The 18,620-nt window shown below is 46.2% G+C and overlaps 1 protein-coding gene and 1 long non-coding RNA gene across 5 annotated transcripts; one reads left to right on the forward strand and one right to left on the reverse strand.

Moving 5' to 3' along the window:
• The first annotated feature begins 5,735 nt into the window (after positions 1-5,735).
• On the forward strand, positions 5,736-15,280 carry LOC128787122 (uncharacterized). 4 transcript variants are annotated; one of them, XM_053941040.1, is made up of 15 exons: positions 5,736-5,822; positions 6,037-6,191; positions 6,666-6,807; positions 7,585-7,949; positions 8,728-8,822; positions 9,226-9,295; positions 9,811-9,914; positions 10,340-10,394; positions 10,572-10,663; positions 11,055-11,109; positions 11,223-11,308; positions 11,703-11,757; positions 12,905-13,052; positions 14,608-14,662; positions 14,993-15,280. In XM_053941040.1, the coding sequence occupies exons 2-13, from the start codon at positions 6,183-6,185 to the stop codon at positions 12,935-12,937; spliced, it is 1,161 nt and encodes a 386-aa protein (XP_053797015.1). In that variant the 5' UTR covers positions 5,736-5,822; positions 6,037-6,182; the 3' UTR covers positions 12,938-13,052; positions 14,608-14,662; positions 14,993-15,280. The 4 variants fall into 4 exon arrangements, with proteins under 4 accessions (XP_053797015.1, XP_053797016.1, XP_053797017.1 ...); XM_053941041.1 differs by having other exon boundaries at positions 11,058-11,109; XM_053941042.1 differs by lacking the exons at positions 9,226-9,295; positions 12,905-13,052; positions 14,608-14,662; positions 14,993-15,280.
• A 68-nt stretch (positions 15,281-15,348) lies between these two features.
• On the reverse strand, positions 15,349-16,783 carry LOC128787125 (uncharacterized). The gene is made up of 3 exons (XR_008430576.1): positions 16,617-16,783; positions 15,909-16,052; positions 15,349-15,821 (listed from the first exon to the last, which is right to left on the reverse strand). It is a non-coding gene; the product is annotated as an uncharacterized LOC128787125 (long non-coding RNA).
• Between the last annotated feature and the right edge of the window lie 1,837 nt (positions 16,784-18,620).

Genomic DNA, 18,620 nt, shown 5'->3' on the forward strand with positions numbered 1-18,620 from the left:
TCTAATACTGTAATACAAGAGTCCTTAGAGCAACAAGAATTTCTTAAGGTAAGACAGATGCAAGATGAGCTTTGCATTCCTACTTGGTTCATGTTCTGCATGGAATGCTCCCTGGCAGCTGCTCCCAGAAGGATTTAGGACCTTTTGCAAAACCATCTCTGCCACACAGTGGGTACTGCTGGGACAGCACCTAGCAACCTTCCTTCTCCATTGGCAAATTTCTGGTTGGGCTTTTTTTTTTTTTTTTTTTTTTTTTTTTTTTTTTTTTTTTTTTTGTGAAAGTCCAAAGCCTGGATGGGATGGTGTTAATTAAAGGTGGGTGTGAGGCCTCAGGGATTCCCTGGGAACACAGCTTGGCATGAGGCTGAGTGGTGCAGGGGATGCTGCAGCTCACAAGAGCTGGCAGTGCACTGTCAGCCCCAGCACAGCTTTGCATCACAAGCCCACAGTATAAGCCCAGCCTTAGAAGCAAACACCGAGGTGTGTCTGGCCTCATCCCCTGCCCTGGATGTACTGGGAAGAAAAGCAGTACAATGCAAAAATCCAGTCCATCTCTCTCTGCTCCAAGTGCCCTGGTGCATGTCCTGTGGCTCTTTTAGAAGAGCACTGTAGGATGGAGGGGCTACTGGGTTGAAACCCAGAGAAAGCCCTGGGAATGGGGGAGAAGGGAAAAAGACCTTAAAAGGAAAAAAAAAAAAAAAAAAAAAAGGAAAAACAAACCGTAGGTCTTTTTCTCCCATCTTTACTATTCTTGCCTTCAATATGGGATTAATAAGAGGCATTGAAATATAGTCACATTATAATCCAAAATGAGTTCACAAAAGGAATTAAGTTGTCCCTTAGGAAAAGACAAATGCCTGGGGACTGTTTGGAAACTAAAAGCAAAATTATCCTCTACAGCTGAGGTACAGCAGCAGGTGGCTATGACAGAAACAAGGGATTCCCTCCCACCCACCCCCAATTTCCATCTTGTCTGCCCAGGGAAGGTAGATTTTGGGAGAAGGGGCTCTCAGAGGCGAAAAATGTTTTTTTCAGAGTTCAGAGAAAATAGATGAATTGGGATGACAGCCTCTACCTGTTGCTACCACATATATGATACTTCTCCAATTCCCCCATAAAACAACCATTTAATTAAGGAGTCAGCTTGACAAAATTAGAATAAACTCTGCTGGAGCTTAATGATGACCAGATCCTTCTTACTGCCAGTTTTCCTCCAAAATGAATAGCAGGCTATCATGGACTCTGTCATAGCTGACTTTTGCCTGGCTCTCCTGCTTGCCACTCACATCAATATGGCTGACTGCCTTAAGAATAGCAAAATTGGCCAAATTTCCCCCTTTCCATATGACTCATCCAGCACAACACTGGTTGGTACTCATTTGTTTCCCAAAATGCTGATTTGGTGGTGTCCAAGTTATCACCAACAGCATTTTTATGAAACACTTTTAGCAAAATGCCAGCGGCTTTGCCCAAGCTCTGATAAATATCTGCTTAAGATGAACTGAATCCAGCAGGGACTTTACTCCAAAGTCCCAATTCATCAACACAATTAAGTCCACACTTAAATTCTTTTCTATTAAATTATTTTATAAAGTGGGATGAACAAATGAGTCAGGGCCTTGGGTCTCAGCATGTTCAGCAGTTCCCAGGCTGTTTGCCCACAGCTTAGTCACAAAACAGCAGTAACAACTGTAACAGAACTCACCTTTTCAGTGATGAGGGGAAAACCCAGTTGCACACATTTTCACACATTTTTCTTCTTACATGAGGTATGAACCAGACCAGTAAGTACTTTCCTGTGGCCATTGAAAGATATGATTTAGGATATTTTTCCCCCTATATACATAATGTCTGAAAAACTGTAGAATGAAAAGCCTTATGTAAATGCTCCAACATTTAGAAAAAACTGACTAAAATGTATTCTCATCATCCAAAGGATGAGTGCTCGGCAGAGAGGGGGAGGAAAGGCTCCATTGCTACTGAGGACAGGCACAGCATTGCCACTGCAACTGGTCCTTTCCTGACCACCTTTACACCTGGCTCTACAAGGGCAGTAAGTTTTGTGAGCAAATCTCCCTTCTTTCTGATACCCCATGGGCAAGGACCATCTTGTCCTACCCTCTCCAGAGGATGAGGAAATAAATTTAGTGTGAGAAGACAGATGAAGGGCCACCTCATCCTGGTAGCCAGCTCAAACAGCAGGATTTGTTTCTCACTTCACAGCCTGAGGGTGCATCCTGCTGTTTTCTGCTCTCCAGTACTGAGCAGGCTAATGTACTTCAAACTGAAGTAGGCTCCTCCAAGCTTAGCATGGCTCTGATTGCATAGCCTCTGCAACCTTGAGTAATTATCATTACCAAGGGCTCCTCAGAGTTCAGCACAAGGACCTCTGCAATTGCAGTGCTACAAAGGAATCCCCTCCCCCAAAACTCCTCCTGATGGTCTCTTGTGTTTCTGACCCCAAGTGCTGCTGGGAGAGTTGGGAAGGTAAGGTCAGTTCAAAGTAAAGAAAGAAGGCCTCCTTTCTTCAGTTTCAAGGATGCAGCACGACCATACCATTTTTTCCTACTGCTCACAGTGCATCTCCACTCCACTGTTCATGGAGCAGCTTGTCAAGGGAGGACTTGTGGTCCCCACTGGCTGGGACTATGGAGAACATCCTTGGTGGTGAGCAGGATTTTACACTGTAGACACCCTCTGTTGAAAACTAAAAGTGTAGTCTTGAGTGTCAATACAGACAAGTTCATTTCTTGAATTTAAGGGTAGGGCTATGCCAGCAAGCAACTGCCTTCGTGAAACTAGAAAGATGAGGGTGGCAGAGGAGGCTAACAATTCATGGCAGTGCAAAGATCCAGCCCCTGCAAATGACATCCCACTTGAAGACACTGCTTGACATGAAACCCATCATGAGTGCAAAACCTGCTTGCACTGGGGGCTGGGGTGGGGGGCGAGCATAGGATATTTTCCTGTAGCTTGAACCAAAACTCAGCTGTGACTCTTTTGCAGCAGCTTAGGAAAAAAAGGAGAATTGCTGGATATCTCAAAAACTGAAGAGAGAAGACAAAAAAAGCAGCCACCAGCCTGGGGTTTTGGGGAAAAACCATCAGCTTGAGCTGCCAAAGAAGAACAGAGAAACCAGCAGGGAGGCACTGGAAAAAGCCAACAGAAGAAAGATCAAAATACTGATGCTCCAGAGTGGAGCTAAGTGATGAATGCCCAGGGCAAAGCCACAGAAAAGCCTCAAGGCCAGAAAGTTCAGTCCCTCTGCCACAGGAGATGCCTTTCGTTTAGTCCTGCCGTGACAGGGCAGAGGGCAGGGTCAGGGAAGCCCCTCTCCCTAAGGGCGTTCCTCTGATGCTGCCCCTCCCGTTCAGGGTCGCTCCATGCTGGGGAAGCAGCACAGCAGGGGTCTGCAGAACCCTCCCCCACCTCCTGCACAGCACGCCGGAGCTGGCTCACCTCTGAACTGCACTTGGTTGAGATGTGCTTCAGCAGCTTAAACTATTTATTAGTCCATGCTTCAGGAAGCCATTCACCACTCAAGGGGTTTACCTGGAAAGCCCACAGCATTATACTTGTGATGAGGAGGCTGCAGTCAGTGCTGGGAGCATCCCTTTGCAAGACTCAAAACACACGCAGTGGCTGTTGCCACTGTCCTGGGTACAGTGCTCAGACTCCACAGGCATATTTGGGTTCTCTTTTTTTACAGGGTCCTTTCCCAAAAGTCTTTAAGTAACTCAATGATTCGTAAATCTTCTTCCACTAAGAGCCATTGGGGTGGATGGGTGGCCAGAACAGCTCCAAAAGAATAAAAAAATATTAGTCCGTGGGTCATTAAGCTAGCATTACTGCTCACTGGAGCAGAGGAAGCTGCTCCTCCAGACCAGGAAGAGAAAACTCCTTATTTTAGGCACCAAAAGGCTTTCCATGGTTTCCTGCTGGAATAACTACGGCCACTGAGCAGTAAATTCACTTCCAGGAGAAAACACTCAAGAGCCCACAGGGATTCACAACTGTATGGAGAAATGAGTGCCTCAAAAACTTACAGGATTTCAGAAAAATAAATGTTTGTTTTGCCTCCCTCTTGGAAAGATAAAAATAAAAAAAGGAAACATTCCAGCAAACAATTCTATTAATATTTACATAGAACAGAGGTGTATATTTACTCCATAGTGTGTAAGCCAGAGAACAAACCATGTGCAGTCTTCTCCCCACCAAAAAAAACCCCAGAAAAACACCCAAGTGCAAGTACCAAAAAGTCCTGCTAAAAGTCTCCTGAGCTAGTACAACCCCAGACCAAAAGGATAAAATAAAATCACCCTACTGCTACTCCCTTAGAAGTAGTTCATATTAGCACTGGGGGTTTTGCTCCTCCCTGAAGCCACCTGAGGACGGCCACCTGAGGAAAGTCATCCCCACCCATTCTTAAACACTCAACACGTTGCCAATTGCCTAAAAGCAACAACTGTAATAACTGAAAATTTGTTGTAAGAAATGATCTTCCTCGTGTAAAGCATGAGCTGAAAATATCCTGATTCAGCATTGGATGAATTTCCGCACCTCTTCCCACACCAGAGAGCACCCCATGGGACCAGGTGCTCTCAGGAGCATCCCTGCATGTGGCAGGGCTAAGATGGGTTCCCTGCTGCTCTCAAGAGTTCCAGCCCAGTCCACAGGTCCAGTGGCAGCATGTCAAGAAGGAAAACCAATTATTAATTCTGCTTTTTCTGCTGTTTCACCTTCCATAGCAGAGCAGGGCCTCGGGAGGAAGGTGCTGTCCCCGGGAGCAGAGCAAAACTCCTCAGCCCTGTTGGGAAATGCTGTCAGAGGAATAGCGGAACACTGGAAAATGTCAAGACCTCAGAGACTTGAAATAATGATCTGAACTGTTAGACTTTCAACAGTTTGGAAAAAAACCCCAAAATCTTCTGAGTTTATTTTAATTGTTATTTACTAGGGTTAAAGTTAAAACAGCGACAGACTAATAAACCTGGAGGAGGAGGGTTAAGGAAGGGTTTAAATGTCTTTCTGATTTGGGGAGGTGTGGCCTGGTGGGGTTTCTTTAGCCACAGAAAGGCTCCAGTGATGCTCGGGTTCCTCGGGCTGAGGGCGGCGGGAGGTGCAGCTGTGCCCCCCCCGCTCTGCCCCGTGAGGCCCCACGTGCGGAGCTGTGCCCAGCTGTGCCCAGCAGCAGCAGGATGTGCCTGTGGAGCAGGGCCGGAGGAGGCCGTGGGGATGGATGCGTGGAGGCCTGGAGCACCTGTCCCCTGCAGCCAGGCTGGGAGAGCCGGGGCTCTCCCGCCTGGGGAGGAGCAGGGTGCGGGGAGGCCTCATTGCGGCCTTGCAGCGCCCAAAGGGGGCAGAGAGCGATGGGGGAAGGGGAAGGGTTTTAGACGAGGAGGGGGAGATTGGGATCAGATGTTCGGAAGAGCTGTGAGGGCGGTGAGACGTTGGAACAGGCTGCCCAGAGGAGCTGTGGATGCCCTGTGCCTGGAGCGTTCCAGGCCGGGCTGGGCAGGGCCCTGAGCACCCTGGCCTGCTGGGTGGCAGCAGCAGCAGCAGGTGATTGTTGAGGTGCCTCCATGGCCTTCTGGAGCTCCATGGCTGAGCACAGCGGACAGCAGTTACCTGGGCATGGAATGTTGCCACCGGTTGCCAGGGGCACTCCTGCTCCCAAGGTTCTGTTGGCACGGAGTCTGTTGAGCCAGTTGACGGATTCTCTGCTGCGCAGCAGACGCGGAGCATCCGTCTTCTCCATCCCGGGAGGGAATAGAGAGCCATTTGCTGACATTTGCGAGCCAAACTCTGGACTGACCGTACGGGTGAGTGCAGACCATTCTTGCAAAGGCTTCTGATGCTGTGGGGCTGGGCTGGGCTGCAGGATGGGCTGCAGGTGGGCTCAAGTCCCAGAGTCACAGACTTTGCCTCTAGCTTTGCACGAGACATGGGGACTCGGGAATGGGAGGCTTGGAGCATGGGGGTGTTCAAGAAAACTGGCAATCCAAATGCATAATCTCTCCTCTACTTTCCTGATAGGTTTGGAAGAGCAGTTTTCTGTCACTCCGAAAAATTGGCAGTGGGCTGCCCAAAGGAACCAAAGGGATTGATCACATCCCTGACATTCCTTTTTTTTTGGAGTTTGTCCCACTTACTTTGACGGTGGTTTTTGATCACAAAACACCATGAGCTCAGTAAGTACTTTGCTACTCAATGCAAATCTGATTCTTGAAACAATTTCCAGGGTACTTCTAGAAAGCATTTCAAGAGTTTGTAGCAAATGTAGAGGAACAGAAGCCTTTGAAAACTTCATGGAACTTGATGTTCTGGAATTGTGAAGGTTTTCAGTCTCTGTGGGTGTTAGCAGTAGTGCAGAAATGCTTACGGTGTGAGCAGCAGCCTGCTGGAATTGGGAACTGGTCTCCTCATTTCCAAGCCATTGGGACAGGACCTTTCTCGGGGAGGCAGCTTGTCGGAGATCAGGGGTGCCGTCTTTTCCCTGATGTGATGTGCTCAGGTGGGAATGGCCCATAGCAGCATTTGGTGTGCATTCCAGCCTTTGCAGGAGAGTTTTCTGTATCCTTGTGTGCTGTCATTGGTGTTGCAAAAACCGAGGGCCATGTTCATATCAGTGGCACAGAAAATGCTAAGGCTTTGTTCCCTCTCAGCGTCAGCGAAAGCGCCCTGGAGGAGCAATTGATTCCAGACCAGCTCGGAAACGGAGCAGGCTGCTGCCCTCCAGCGCAGGTGGGACTTCGCAGACAGAGCCAAGAGACCTTGAGGAAAGTGCTACACCCGCTTTTGAGCCTGGTAAGAACAGAGACTGCTTCTGGAGGGTTGAAGACCATCTGGCCATGTGCTTTTGCCAGTTTCTAGGCCCTTTCCTGGGGAGGAAGGGAAGCCTTGGGATTGAGGAAGCACCTGGAATGGCATCCCTAAACAGCGAGCCTTCAGACAACTGTTTTGGTTTGTTACTGAGATCAGTATTGCTGCTGCTCCTTATTGCTGCTGTTATTGGCGGCCAGTGAGAGAGGAGCTGTGTAGGGAAGGTCCTCAAGTGCTGCTCAAAGACCTGAATGCGTGTTCTGATGAGTCACTGCATCTTCCACAGTGGAGGGTGGCAAGCTGAGTTTGGGATCTCCCAAGCTGGATGAAGATAAGGAAACTTTGTCATTAGCTCTGGCCCATCCTTCAGGGGAACATGTACAGCATGATACTTTAAAATTAAGATCCCCTCTATGATTACAGTTTTGGTGGGACTTTTTTCCCACTGTGTGCTAAACATTCCCCTATATGAAATGAATCATCTGTTGATGTGAACCTCCCATAAGCTGTTGTCATTGAACAGAACCTGTGAGGAGCTCAGCTGCTCTCCTTCTTGTGCTGTCCCTTCAGAGGGACAGGGCTGGCAATGCTCTCTGTGGACTGTTGAGGGCAAAGCTTGAGTGAAATGTTGGACACATTCCTGAAAAAAAAAAGACCTAAAGCACAGTAAATCCAACCTCAGCCTATTCCACACTGGCAACCCATTTCCTTCCTCTGCGATCTCTGATTTGATTCTAATGTTATCTTTTTCAACTGGTGAAGAAGTCATAGATCTCACAGGTGAAGACACCATAGATCTCACAGGCGAAGATGTCATAGAGCTCAGAGTTGAAGATGTCATAGATCTCACAGGTGAAGAAGAAGTCATAGATCTCACAGGTGAAGAAGAAGTCATAGATCTCACAGGTGAAGAAGTCGTAGATCTCACAGGCGAAGAAGTCATAGATCTCACAGGTGAAGAAGTCATAGATCTCACAGGTGAAGAAGTCATAGATCTCACAGGTGAAGAAGTCATAGATCTCCAAGGTGAAGAAGTCATAGATCTCACAGGCGAAGACGTCGTAGATCTCACAGGTGAATCTTCGGAGCCTGAAGTCATCATTATCAGTGACGATGAGTCTCCTATGGTAAGTAGTGAATGGCACACTCCTCTCCATCTTGCATTCAAATTAGTTTCTCTTGAGCTCCTGGGCTTGTCTTCTGACATCTAACTATCTCTTTGAGTATCACTTGTAGAGACTGGAAGAATAATCTAAAAGAGCTTGTTGCTGATTAAAAGAAAAAAAATTAAAGAAAAAGGAAGGGAGAGGACAGGAAGTCTTTGACTTCCCAAATAAGAGGTTTTTTTGCTGCAACATCAGTTTAAGGTGCTCTTATCACTGAGGTGCCAAGCGCAACTGCAGCTGACTGGGGTGCAAACTAGATGTATTTTTATTACTCCAAGAAATCTTTAAAAATGTCACTTTTTTTTCTTTTCATTTCCCCTGCTGTTTGAAAGAATAGCCCTTGATCCAGCCCACAGTGTAGTTTATTCCATCAGTTCTGGGGTGTCGCTGCTGCCGTGCAAAGCAGAATATGCAACAGGCATAACATCAAGGGTACCCCCTGACAGCGTTATTCCTGAGCCTTTGCAAAGGAAAGGCCTCAAACTTTACAACAGAACCTGCATGACCCAGCTCCAGTTCCACCAAAAGCAAGAGTGGGTTTGGGTTTGGGGTTCTTTCATTAGCAACTGTTAATCTAATACAACATATTTTTGGATACCACAGCGCATTTGCCAGTTTGGGGGTAAGAGAGGGAAAGAAACAGCTCCAGGCCTAAATGCAATTAGGAAACTGCAATGGGGGAGCGGGGAGTAGAGTGTTCAGGTGGTTCCTAAGTGCCTCCATGTCTACCCCATTGCAGGACAGGGAGCAGAGCCAGCAGCAGCTGCATCTTTCCAGAGCATCAGCCGAGCCACTGGCAAGGGATGATGAAGAAGAACCAAGAGACATTGATGGGTATGTGACAGATAACTTGACTCTCTAAAATCTAATTTCTGATACACAGATACAGAAGCTTTGCCAAGCTTCTGGGTTCTGCTTGATTCTGTGCCAAAACTTCAGAATTGGAATAGAGTGGCCTGATGGAAAGAGAAGCAGTTTTAAAAAACCCAACAAAAGAAACAAAAAAATCCAGTAGAGACCATTCTTCTCTGTGCATGAAGCCATTACTGAATGTTTCTTCAGTATGGCTTGGAATGCTTGCAGTATGTAAAAGCTGTGGGAATGATTGTATTGCTGGGCTGAGATATTGCTAAATCAAAACAGGGGATGTTTTAAGTACCAACATTTTCTTTAGTGGCAACCCTTGGTGCCCAGGAAATAAATGGCTCCATGTTTAAATGGCTGCATGTTCTTCTAGTTCCGCTCTCTCTAGTGATTGGCTGCTATTTGATTTCGATCTTCCATATTGGTCAGATGAGGACTCAGAGGTGAGGATCCACATGTCCTTGTCCTTTCTGGTTTTTGGGAGGGAAAGGGACAAAAGGGGAGCTGCACAACTCAGTTGTTTTAGGTGGGTGCCACGGGCAGCTGGCTGGAAGCACAGCCCTTGCTGGGAAGCTCCAACTTGCCCATTCCTCCAAGTCCCCTCTTGCTGGTGTCCACAGAGGGAGAAGCCCTTGCCAGGATGGCACTGGCAGATCTGTCTGTTCCTTACAGTTCTAGCACTGAGTGACAGACAGCACATAGCCCAAGTCCCGTTTTCCTGGTGCCGATAGAGCAGCAAACTGGAATTCTTTACTCCCAAATTTCTGTTGTGGCTTCCTTTCTTCAGCAGTGGTTCACCTTGTACTGAGTGTTTATGGATATCACATTTGAATGTTCCCTTTTGAGGGAGAAAGAGGGAAAGAAACAGCTCTAGGCCCAGATCCAGTTAGGGAGCTGAAACAGGGGAGGAAGGTATTCAGGTGGTTCCTAATTTGTCTCCATTTCTACCCCACTGCAGGACAGGGAGCAGAACCAGCAGCACCCACATGTTTCCAGTGCATCAGGGAATTCAGCTGATCTACTGGCAAGTGACGATGAAGAGGAACCAAGAGAGGTTGATGGGTATGCAAGAGAGAAAGTGTCTCTCTAAACTCTAATTTCTGATATATGGTAAAACTAATTTTTTTTGCCAAGCTTTTGTGTTCTTCTTGATTCTGTGCAAAACAGTTCAGACCTGGAATAAAGTGGTCTGTCTGCAAAGGTAATAATGAAAAGGAAAAAAAAAAAAAAAAAAGAAGAAAAACCCAACCTGCAAAATCCAGCAGAAACCTTTCCTCTCTGTTCATAAAGCCATTTAGGCAAATGGCTTCACACATGCTGAAATTCTTGCAGTACATAAAAGTTCTTGGAATGATTGTGTTGCTGGGATGGGATATTGCAAAATCAGGATATGGAATGTTTCAATAACTGACAGTTTGTGTACTGGTAACTCTTGGTTCACAGTGAAATTAATGGCTGCGTGTTCTTTCTGGTTCTGTTCTCTCTAGTGCATGGCCAGCAGGTCCTGCTAGTCCTCTGGCTGAGGAGAATGAGGCCTCAGAGGTGAGGATCCACATGTTGATTTATTCATCCAGCATGAAGTGTTTAGGGCTGTGTCAGCAGAATTTGCTCTTCTGGGGGCGAACAAGGGAAAAAAACAGCTCCAGGCCAAATTGAATTAGGGAACTGAAATAAGGGAGCAGGGAGCAAGGTGTTCAGGTGGTTTCTATCTCGCTGCAGGACTGGGAGCCCCCACATTTTTTCAGAGCAGCAGAGAATTCAGCTGAGCTACCTGCAAGGGATACTGAAGAGGAGCCAAGAGATAATCAAGGGTATGGGAGAGAGAAGTTGTTTCTCTAATTTCTGATACATGGTAAAGCCAATTTTTCACTAAGCTTTTGGGTTCTGCTTGATTCTGTGGCAAAACATCGGACCAGGAATACGGTGTCCTGAAGAGAAGTAATGGAAAAAACAAGCAGCAAAATCCAGTAGAAGCCATTCTTCTTTGTGCATGAAGACATTATTAAATGTTTCTTAAATAAGGCTTGAGGTATACTGAAATGCTTGCAGTACATAAAAGCTCTGGGAATGATTGTGTTGTTGGGCTGGGATGTTGCTAAATCAGAATAGGGAATGTTTTGATTTCTGACAGTTTCTGTTTCAGCAGTCCTTGGTGCCCAGTGAAGTTAATGCTGTGTGTACTTCTGGTTCTGTTCTCTTTAGCAGATGGCCAGACGGTGTATACGTTGCTCTGTTTCCGGTGTATTTTTACCCAGGGGTAAGGACCCACACCTCCAGCCCAAGTCCAGTTAGGGAACTGAGACAGGGGAGCATGGAGGAGGGTGTTCAGCTGGATCCTAAATTGCCTCCATTTCTACTCCGTTGCAACAGTGGTGGTATTTGCAGCAACAGCTACATTTCATCAGAGCAGTGCTAGCGATGGGGAACAATGAAGAGGAACAAAGAGATAATGATGAGTACGTAAGAGAAAATATCTCTTCAAAGTCTAATTTCAGCCATACAGTAGAAACATTTTTCCCAAGCTTTTGGGGTCTACTTGATTCTGTGTGAAAAAATCTGACTTGGCATATAGTGGCCTGTCTGGAAGAGAACCAACTAACTGGAGAAAAGCAAACACCAAAGTCAAGAAGAAACCTTACTTCTCTCTTCAGCAACACTGAATACTTCTCAGAAAATGGCCTGAGTTGCACTGCAGTACATAAAAGCTTTTGGAATGATTGTGTTACTGGGCTGGGATGTTGCTAAATCAGAATGGGGGATGTTTCAATCTCTTACAGTTTATGTATCAATAACCCTTGATGGACAGTGGAACTAATGGCTGCATGTTCTTTCTGGTTCTTTTCCCTCTAGGGCACAGCCAGCAGGTCCTGCCAGTCCTCCAGCTAGTGAGGATGAGGACTCAGAGGTGGGAATCCACATGTTCTCATAATTTCTACTTTGTGGGAGGGGAGGGGACAGAGGGGGAGCTGCACAACTCAGTTGCTTTAGGTGGGTGCCACGGGCAGCCGGCTGGAAGCACAGCCCTTGCTGGGAAGCTCCGACTTGCACGTCCCTCCAAGTCCCTCCTTGGTGGGGTCCACAGAGGGAGAAGCCCTTGCCAGGATGGCACTGGCAGATCTGTCTGTTCCTTACAGTTCTAGCACTGAGTGAGAGACTGCACGTAGCCCAAGTCCCGTTTTCCTGGTGCCGATAGAGCAGCAAACTGGAATTCTTTACTCCCAAATTTCTGTTGTGGCTTCCTTTCTTCAGCAGTGGTTCACCTTGTACTGAGTGTTTTTGAATATCACATTTGAATGTTCCCTTTTGAGGGAGAAAGAGGGAAAGAAACAGCTCCAAGTCAAATCCAAATAGGGAACAGGAACAGGGGAGGAGGGTGTTCAGGGGGGTTCCTAAGCTGCCTCTGTTTCTACCCTGTTGCAGTAGTGAGAGCAGAATCAGCAGCACTCACTTCTTTGTTTTTCAGGGCAGCAGCTCTTTGTGCTACTGCTTTGAATGCTCTTAAGCAAACTTAGAGGGTGATACCCTACCCTTCCTCACCTCCTCTGCTGTAACTGCTTTCTGAGCTGGGGTTTGTGTGCAGCACCAGGGGGGGCTCACCAAATCTCATTGTATCTTCTTTTCTCTCCCTTCCCATGTGCATCGATGGAAGCTTCTTGAAGGTGAGTGGATGTTTTACAGTTGGTAATGGAATTGTCTTAGACATAGCTGTTGTTTTTGGGGTTCTTTTTTTTTTGTTCATTTGTTTGGTTTTGTGTTGGTTTTTTTTTTTTTCAAGAAACTCAAGAAGCAGGGATTGAAAATGCCTTTAGCAAAAGACAAAGGACTGTGCTTTAATAGACCAAGTGTGCTGGTCTGTAGCAGAATAGTCACAATGTCTGGAAGGGTCCAGCCTTACTATTTGGGAAAGTAGTTTGTTTAGGATTGTTTTTAACCAAGCTGAACAGAGTCCATTTAAAATAGGAACCATTACTGACTATTTATATAACTAATTTCAAGGGTAGCTCCAGGGAGAGAGAGAATAATAGATCTAACTTCTGACAATTAACTTACAGTGCATGGACAGGAAAGGAGAAATGTTACACTGAACAGCCAGGAGCAGGTGGCTGGCTCTGGTAATGGAGCAGGAGCTAATGATGTACCTGTGGCTGACTTAGCCCCTGCAGAACAGGGAGCAGAGGAGGAGGACACTGAAAGTTCAGAGTACGTATGGCTCGTGCCCCACCAAACACAGAATTCTGTGCCTTTCTTTCTTTCTTTTCTGTGTAGGACTAAGTTATACAGGAATGCCTGGGTTATCTTTGAGGCCTTCCCATACTCCATGTACTTCCCTCCTTCTCCCATGTTGCAGGATGATCAAATGATACCATTTGCATTTTGGGAGAAAAAAGCAGCCCAAAGCAGATGTACATCTTTGCACAGAGCCTTAGAGATGAGTGTGGGGGTATGGCAAGGAAAGGGGATTGGTCCCAGGCCATAGCTCAGTATTGCCTTTGCTTTTTTTGACAAGCTCTAGTAGTGATGTTGGACATGGAAATGCTTCCATTGTAATCAACGGGCCTTGGCATCACGGGGCCAGCAGGCAGCAGCTGGGCAAATTCTAACAAAAATTCCCTGCTGGAACGGTGCCAGCTGGTTGCCTTTCTCCTGGAGCTGGAGCCCTTCTTCCCAAGGTAGATTTTTTTGCACACAGGCAGTTGTGGAGGTCATGCTTTTATGGCCACTGCTGGATGTCACAAGCCCTGGTTTGCTTGCTTCTGTGATGGAGATCTTGCAGTTCAAGCTGGATGCCTGCACAGTAAAATCCCCATTCTGCAGAGGAACAGGAAAGTCCTGCTCTAGGAGCACTCCATCAGGATAAGATGCAGTTCATTAGACTGATTAAATTAAACCAGGTGTCTGTGTCACTAGGGAAGAACATGAGAATTATGGCATAAAGTTTTCTAAAGTGTTTTTTTGGGGTGGGGGGAAAGACACAGGTTTTAATAAAGCTGGTGTGCTTTGAGCCTTTTGGAAAGGCAACGTAGGAGACAACTTGAATATGGAACTTTTAGGTGTCAGGCCTTAAATATGCCACCTAAAGGGGTTCAACTATTCTAAACCATCATGCATTTTGGCAATGAACTTGTCGATGTTTAAGTTTTGGTTGTTAAGTCTGTAGGTGAACAAATCCCTACCCTTGGTTAATATAAAGAAGAAACGCTTTGTTCCTCCAGTCTCAAGCTTCTCAGTTACTGAATGTAACTGCTCTGTTTAGTTGAGGCTGAAAGAGCTCAGTGCTGCAGCATTTAAAATTGACCAAAGGCTCCTTCCCAGGGCTGGATCTTGCCAGAGCTGTGTTACTCTGTAGTTTAAAACGGGGTCCTGGAATGAATATTCTGGGGTGAAAATAGGACAGCAGAGGACAGCAGGATGCTGTAGTTACAAAGCTGTTACTGATGACCTGCTGGAAGTCGAGGTTGCCATACACAAACTGGCCAGTGCTAGAGACTGCTGTTACTTCAAATCCCAGAGCAGGGTGACTGACTGCACCTTTCTCCTAGTGAAAACCAGGACACCCTTTCCCTCAGGGCAGGGAGACCCCAAGTCCTCATCAAATGCAGCAGACAGAGACTTGGAGACAGCAGGGCTCTTCAAAGGAAATGTGTCATGGCTAGTCAGTGCAGTTGTATGAAAATGTGAGACTTTATGTATCAATAACCACTGAAGTGTGGTTATATTAACAGCTGCATGTTCTCTCTGGTTCTGTTTCCTCTAGTGCACAGCAAGGAGTTGTCATTAGGTGTCCGATTTGCATGGAATATTACGCAGAGGTAAGGATCCACCTGTTGTTGTCCTTTCTGCTTTGTGGGAGGAGAAAGCCAGAAGGGGAGCTGCGCAAATCAGTTGGATGATGTGGGATGCTGTGGGCAGCTGGCTGGAAGCACAGCCCTTGCTGTGAAGCTCCACAAGTCATCAATGTAGAGGGAATGTAGGTGAATGTAGAGGGAGAAGCCCTTGCCAAGATGGCACTGGCAGATCTGTGGGTCCCTCATTATTCTAACTGATTCAGAGATGCTCTGAGTCTCATTTGCCTGGTGCAAATTGAGCAGCAAACTCAAATTCTTTCCTTCCAATGCATGTTGTGGTTTTCTTTCTTCCAGTTTGTGCGACGTGGACGACAGCTTGTGGCAGCCCTGTGTGGCCATGTCTTCTGCAGTAGATGCCTCCCTATTGCCCTTGAGGCTTCTCACATGTGCCCAGTCTGCAGAATGTACCTCGATCCAGAGCTGTACCATCACATTTATTTATGAGTGCTTCTGCTTCTCAGGACAGACTGAGACGGATCTTGGACAATAGGCAGAGACTTGTTTCTTTACGTATATAGTTCTTCCTGTATATAGTTTCATTTTTGCTGAATTCAATTTAAATAAAGTTTTGATTGATTTTAACATACTGTGTCTGCTCTTCTGTCTGCACTGCGCTGATAGACAGAGATGTTGAACAGGTGGAAATAAGGCTCTTTGTTGGAGCACTCAGAAGCTCATTCTTTTCATCTCCCTGTAGTCATTGATTTGGGGGCAATGTGCTAAAGCCATAAGCTTGGTAGTTCTTGTGGCCAGCGTGTGTTGTACGGGGAAAAAGAAACAGGCCTTCCTTGTGGGGCAAGGCCTTGCATTTCTCAGGGCAGACTCTGGTGGGTGTTTTGGTGAAAATGTCATGATTTCGGTGCTCTGAAGATTGATGTAACAGTAGGTTGTTCACAGATGCAAAGAAAAGAGTTTTTGAGAATAACTTGTAGGTATCCAGACAGCTTGTTTATGGTCCAAGATGCTCCATTATGTTGTGGTTAAAGCATTCCATTGATGACTGCCAGCTGATGACAGGAGCACCGCCAGCTTCTCTGAAGCTCTTCACCCTTCTAAAAAGCCTGTAAGCTTAAGGGCAGTCACAAGAATATAGATGTGTAGACTGCTGTGTTCAACACTTAGCCTGCAAAACAGGAGACAGAAGTAAGTAGTCAGGTGAAGAAACAAAGCAACTGCCATGAGCATCACCATCATCACCATCACCATTTACCTTTCCCACTGCAAAAGCAAGTTGTCTCCAGAAGGGACAGGGAGCTAGCAGCAGCTCCTAGACCCAGGGTGCTGTCGTGGGCTGGCAGCAAGTGTGGCCCCATCCATCACAGGGAGTTACGTGGGATGTGCCAATGGCATGTACCTATAGTAAAAAAGGCAACCCCAACGGGGAAGAAATGATGATGTCTGGCTCCAGGTCAGAAGGCTGAAGGATAGCTTTATTAAAACTAAACCATATTACATATCATATACTATTTAAAGAGAGACTATCCTATTCTACATACATCCTTCTTACCTATCTATCAACTAACAACTCGTGACTGCCTGCGGAGAGTCCGAGACACAGCTGGATCCAATTGGTCATTGAACCCAAACAACCGTCACCAGAATCCAATCAAGCAATCACTTCAGGTAAACAATCTCCACACCAAATTCCACATGGGGAAAACAAAGGAGCAGAGATAAAGACTGTTTTCTCTTCTTCTCTCTGGGCTTCTCCTGAGAGACAGAATTATGTCTCTCTGTCCAGAGAATGTGAATGCCCCATGTACCTGTCCATATATTCGGGAGAATACTTGTGCTGAAGGCACAAGTCTTTAACCACCTGCAGGGCTAAGCAAGACTGGCACTTCCCAAGCTCTGCTACTCCCTTAGAAGTAGTTCATATTAGGGGGTTTTGCTCCTCCCTGAAGCTGGTGCAGCTCACCTGATCACAAGGCTGGGTTTGTTTCCTCTTTATTTGGAAACCAGCTTTGCCACTGCCTTGATTGGGCCCACGTGGGGCATTGTGCTGCCGTTGCTTATGTTATGGTCTTAAAGGCAGTCACAGTGACTGACCTGTGAGTGATGTTTACTGTGTCCCACTAGTCTGCCAAGGTTTCCATGCACGTCCTTGATCCCGAGAACAGAAGTGATAGGCAGAAGTGCCCAAGGAAGAAAAGCTGAGATGTTTTCTTCTTTTTTCAGTTTTTTTTTTTTTTTGCTTGTTTCAAAATAAAGATTTTGCTTAAGCCCAAGGAGAATCTGAATTTGTGGCCTGCCCGCTCCCTGTGTACAGCAGCAAACCTGGCCCTCTTGTGCACCACTGGGCTCAGGACATGTGGCTAGCTGCAATGGAACACAAGTTTCAGGACACCTTGTTTGTCTTCTGCCTTCCCCAAAAATTATTACTGATGTTTTGTAGAGTCTCTTGGAGTATTTAAGCGATTGAAGTCATTGACCATGATTTCTGACAGGCAATAGTCTCTCTCTGTGAAGTTTTGAACTGCTGAATTAGATCAAATGCTGATGCCTTTGGGGGCAATAAAATAATTCCAGCTTAGGACAAAAAGTGAATTATAATTCAGAATAATTCTTGGTAGAAAGAATATACTGTTTAATTGCAGCCATAACAGCTATTTGATTTTGAGATAAGATGTGGTTACCATAGTGACCCAATTCTTAAAGATAACTTTTGCCTTACACTGTATAAAATACTATATGATATAAAGCACCTGCCTTCACAAGAAAGCAATTTATGAGGATGCGTTTTCCTAGTGTTAGGTCTGGGGTATGAACAAGCAACATAGCCTATATATGGAAAAACATTCCCCATTTGGTTACTGCCTGAAAAGCCCTATATGCACATTTCCCTGCAAGCACACTCATAGATGTCTCAGATTCAGAGCAAGACACAAATCTTGCTCAGCTTTCAAGACCATGTAGACTCTGTGGAGGAATTTCAAACCTCTGTGGAGAATTAGAAAAAAAAAATGAGAGAAGGAAATCAGAGACATATTTGTTCTGCAGAACAAGCCACGCCCTACTGCCCACCATCAAGGAGGGTAAAAAATGTTTTTACTTTAAACAGTCTTGGAGGAAACATACTCTGAAATCACAACCATTGCTAGAGTCAAGCAAAGCACATTTTGACACATGAAGTGAAATGCAATCCTCAGTGAGACTGGTACAAATGATCATTTCTCAAGACTATCACCTTTTTGGGGCTTCTTTTGGCAATCCTTGACTATTTTGCCACACCCCTGTGGCAGATTTAGAGACCGGTCTAGGGTTTAGAGAGAGTGGTCTAGCAGGATTGCTCTAGGGATTGCAGACCTGTCCCTGTGGCAAGTTGTGTGGGAAGCTGGGTGTCTGGCTGCCCCCCCGCCAATAACATGTCCTTGGCAGCCTGTGAGGACGATGCAGCCCTTTTTTTGCTTGGGTTGCCCGGTAGCGAAACCAACTTGCCCATGGGCAGGACCCCTGTGGGCAACCACGGCCAAGGTCATGGGGCTGAAGGACTGAGCTGGTTGCTTGTGGAATCCAGTTGTTTGTCTACCCTCAGATTAAAATAATTTTGGTCATTAAAGACAGTGAGTTGGAGAGAGAGAGGCAGCACTGATCCAGCTGGGGCGGAAAGTGGGTTTTCTCGTGTCATTGTAGGTTTTTTTGTCATCAGTGATTGCCCTGCAGTGCTTTGGTGTACAACATCCTACACTATATTCACCCTTCCTAAATTACTGCACGGCCCTTGCTGGGATCCTCAGGGTAGCCCTGATTTGGGAGAGTACAGAGCTGACAACCCCTGCACAGCGAACCCTGGGTTTCTCACTCCCTGAGGTGTCTTCTCCTCAATCTCCTTCTGTCTCCAAAAATTCCTGGCAAACCATAGCTAATAATGTGAAAACAGCAGTGCTCTAACTCCAGGTGTTTAGTACTTGTATTAATTAAT

Source organism: Vidua chalybeata, chromosome 4 (genome assembly GCF_026979565.1).
Source record: "Vidua chalybeata isolate OUT-0048 chromosome 4, bVidCha1 merged haplotype, whole genome shotgun sequence".
Classification (NCBI taxonomy): domain Eukaryota; kingdom Metazoa; phylum Chordata; class Aves; order Passeriformes; family Viduidae; genus Vidua; species Vidua chalybeata.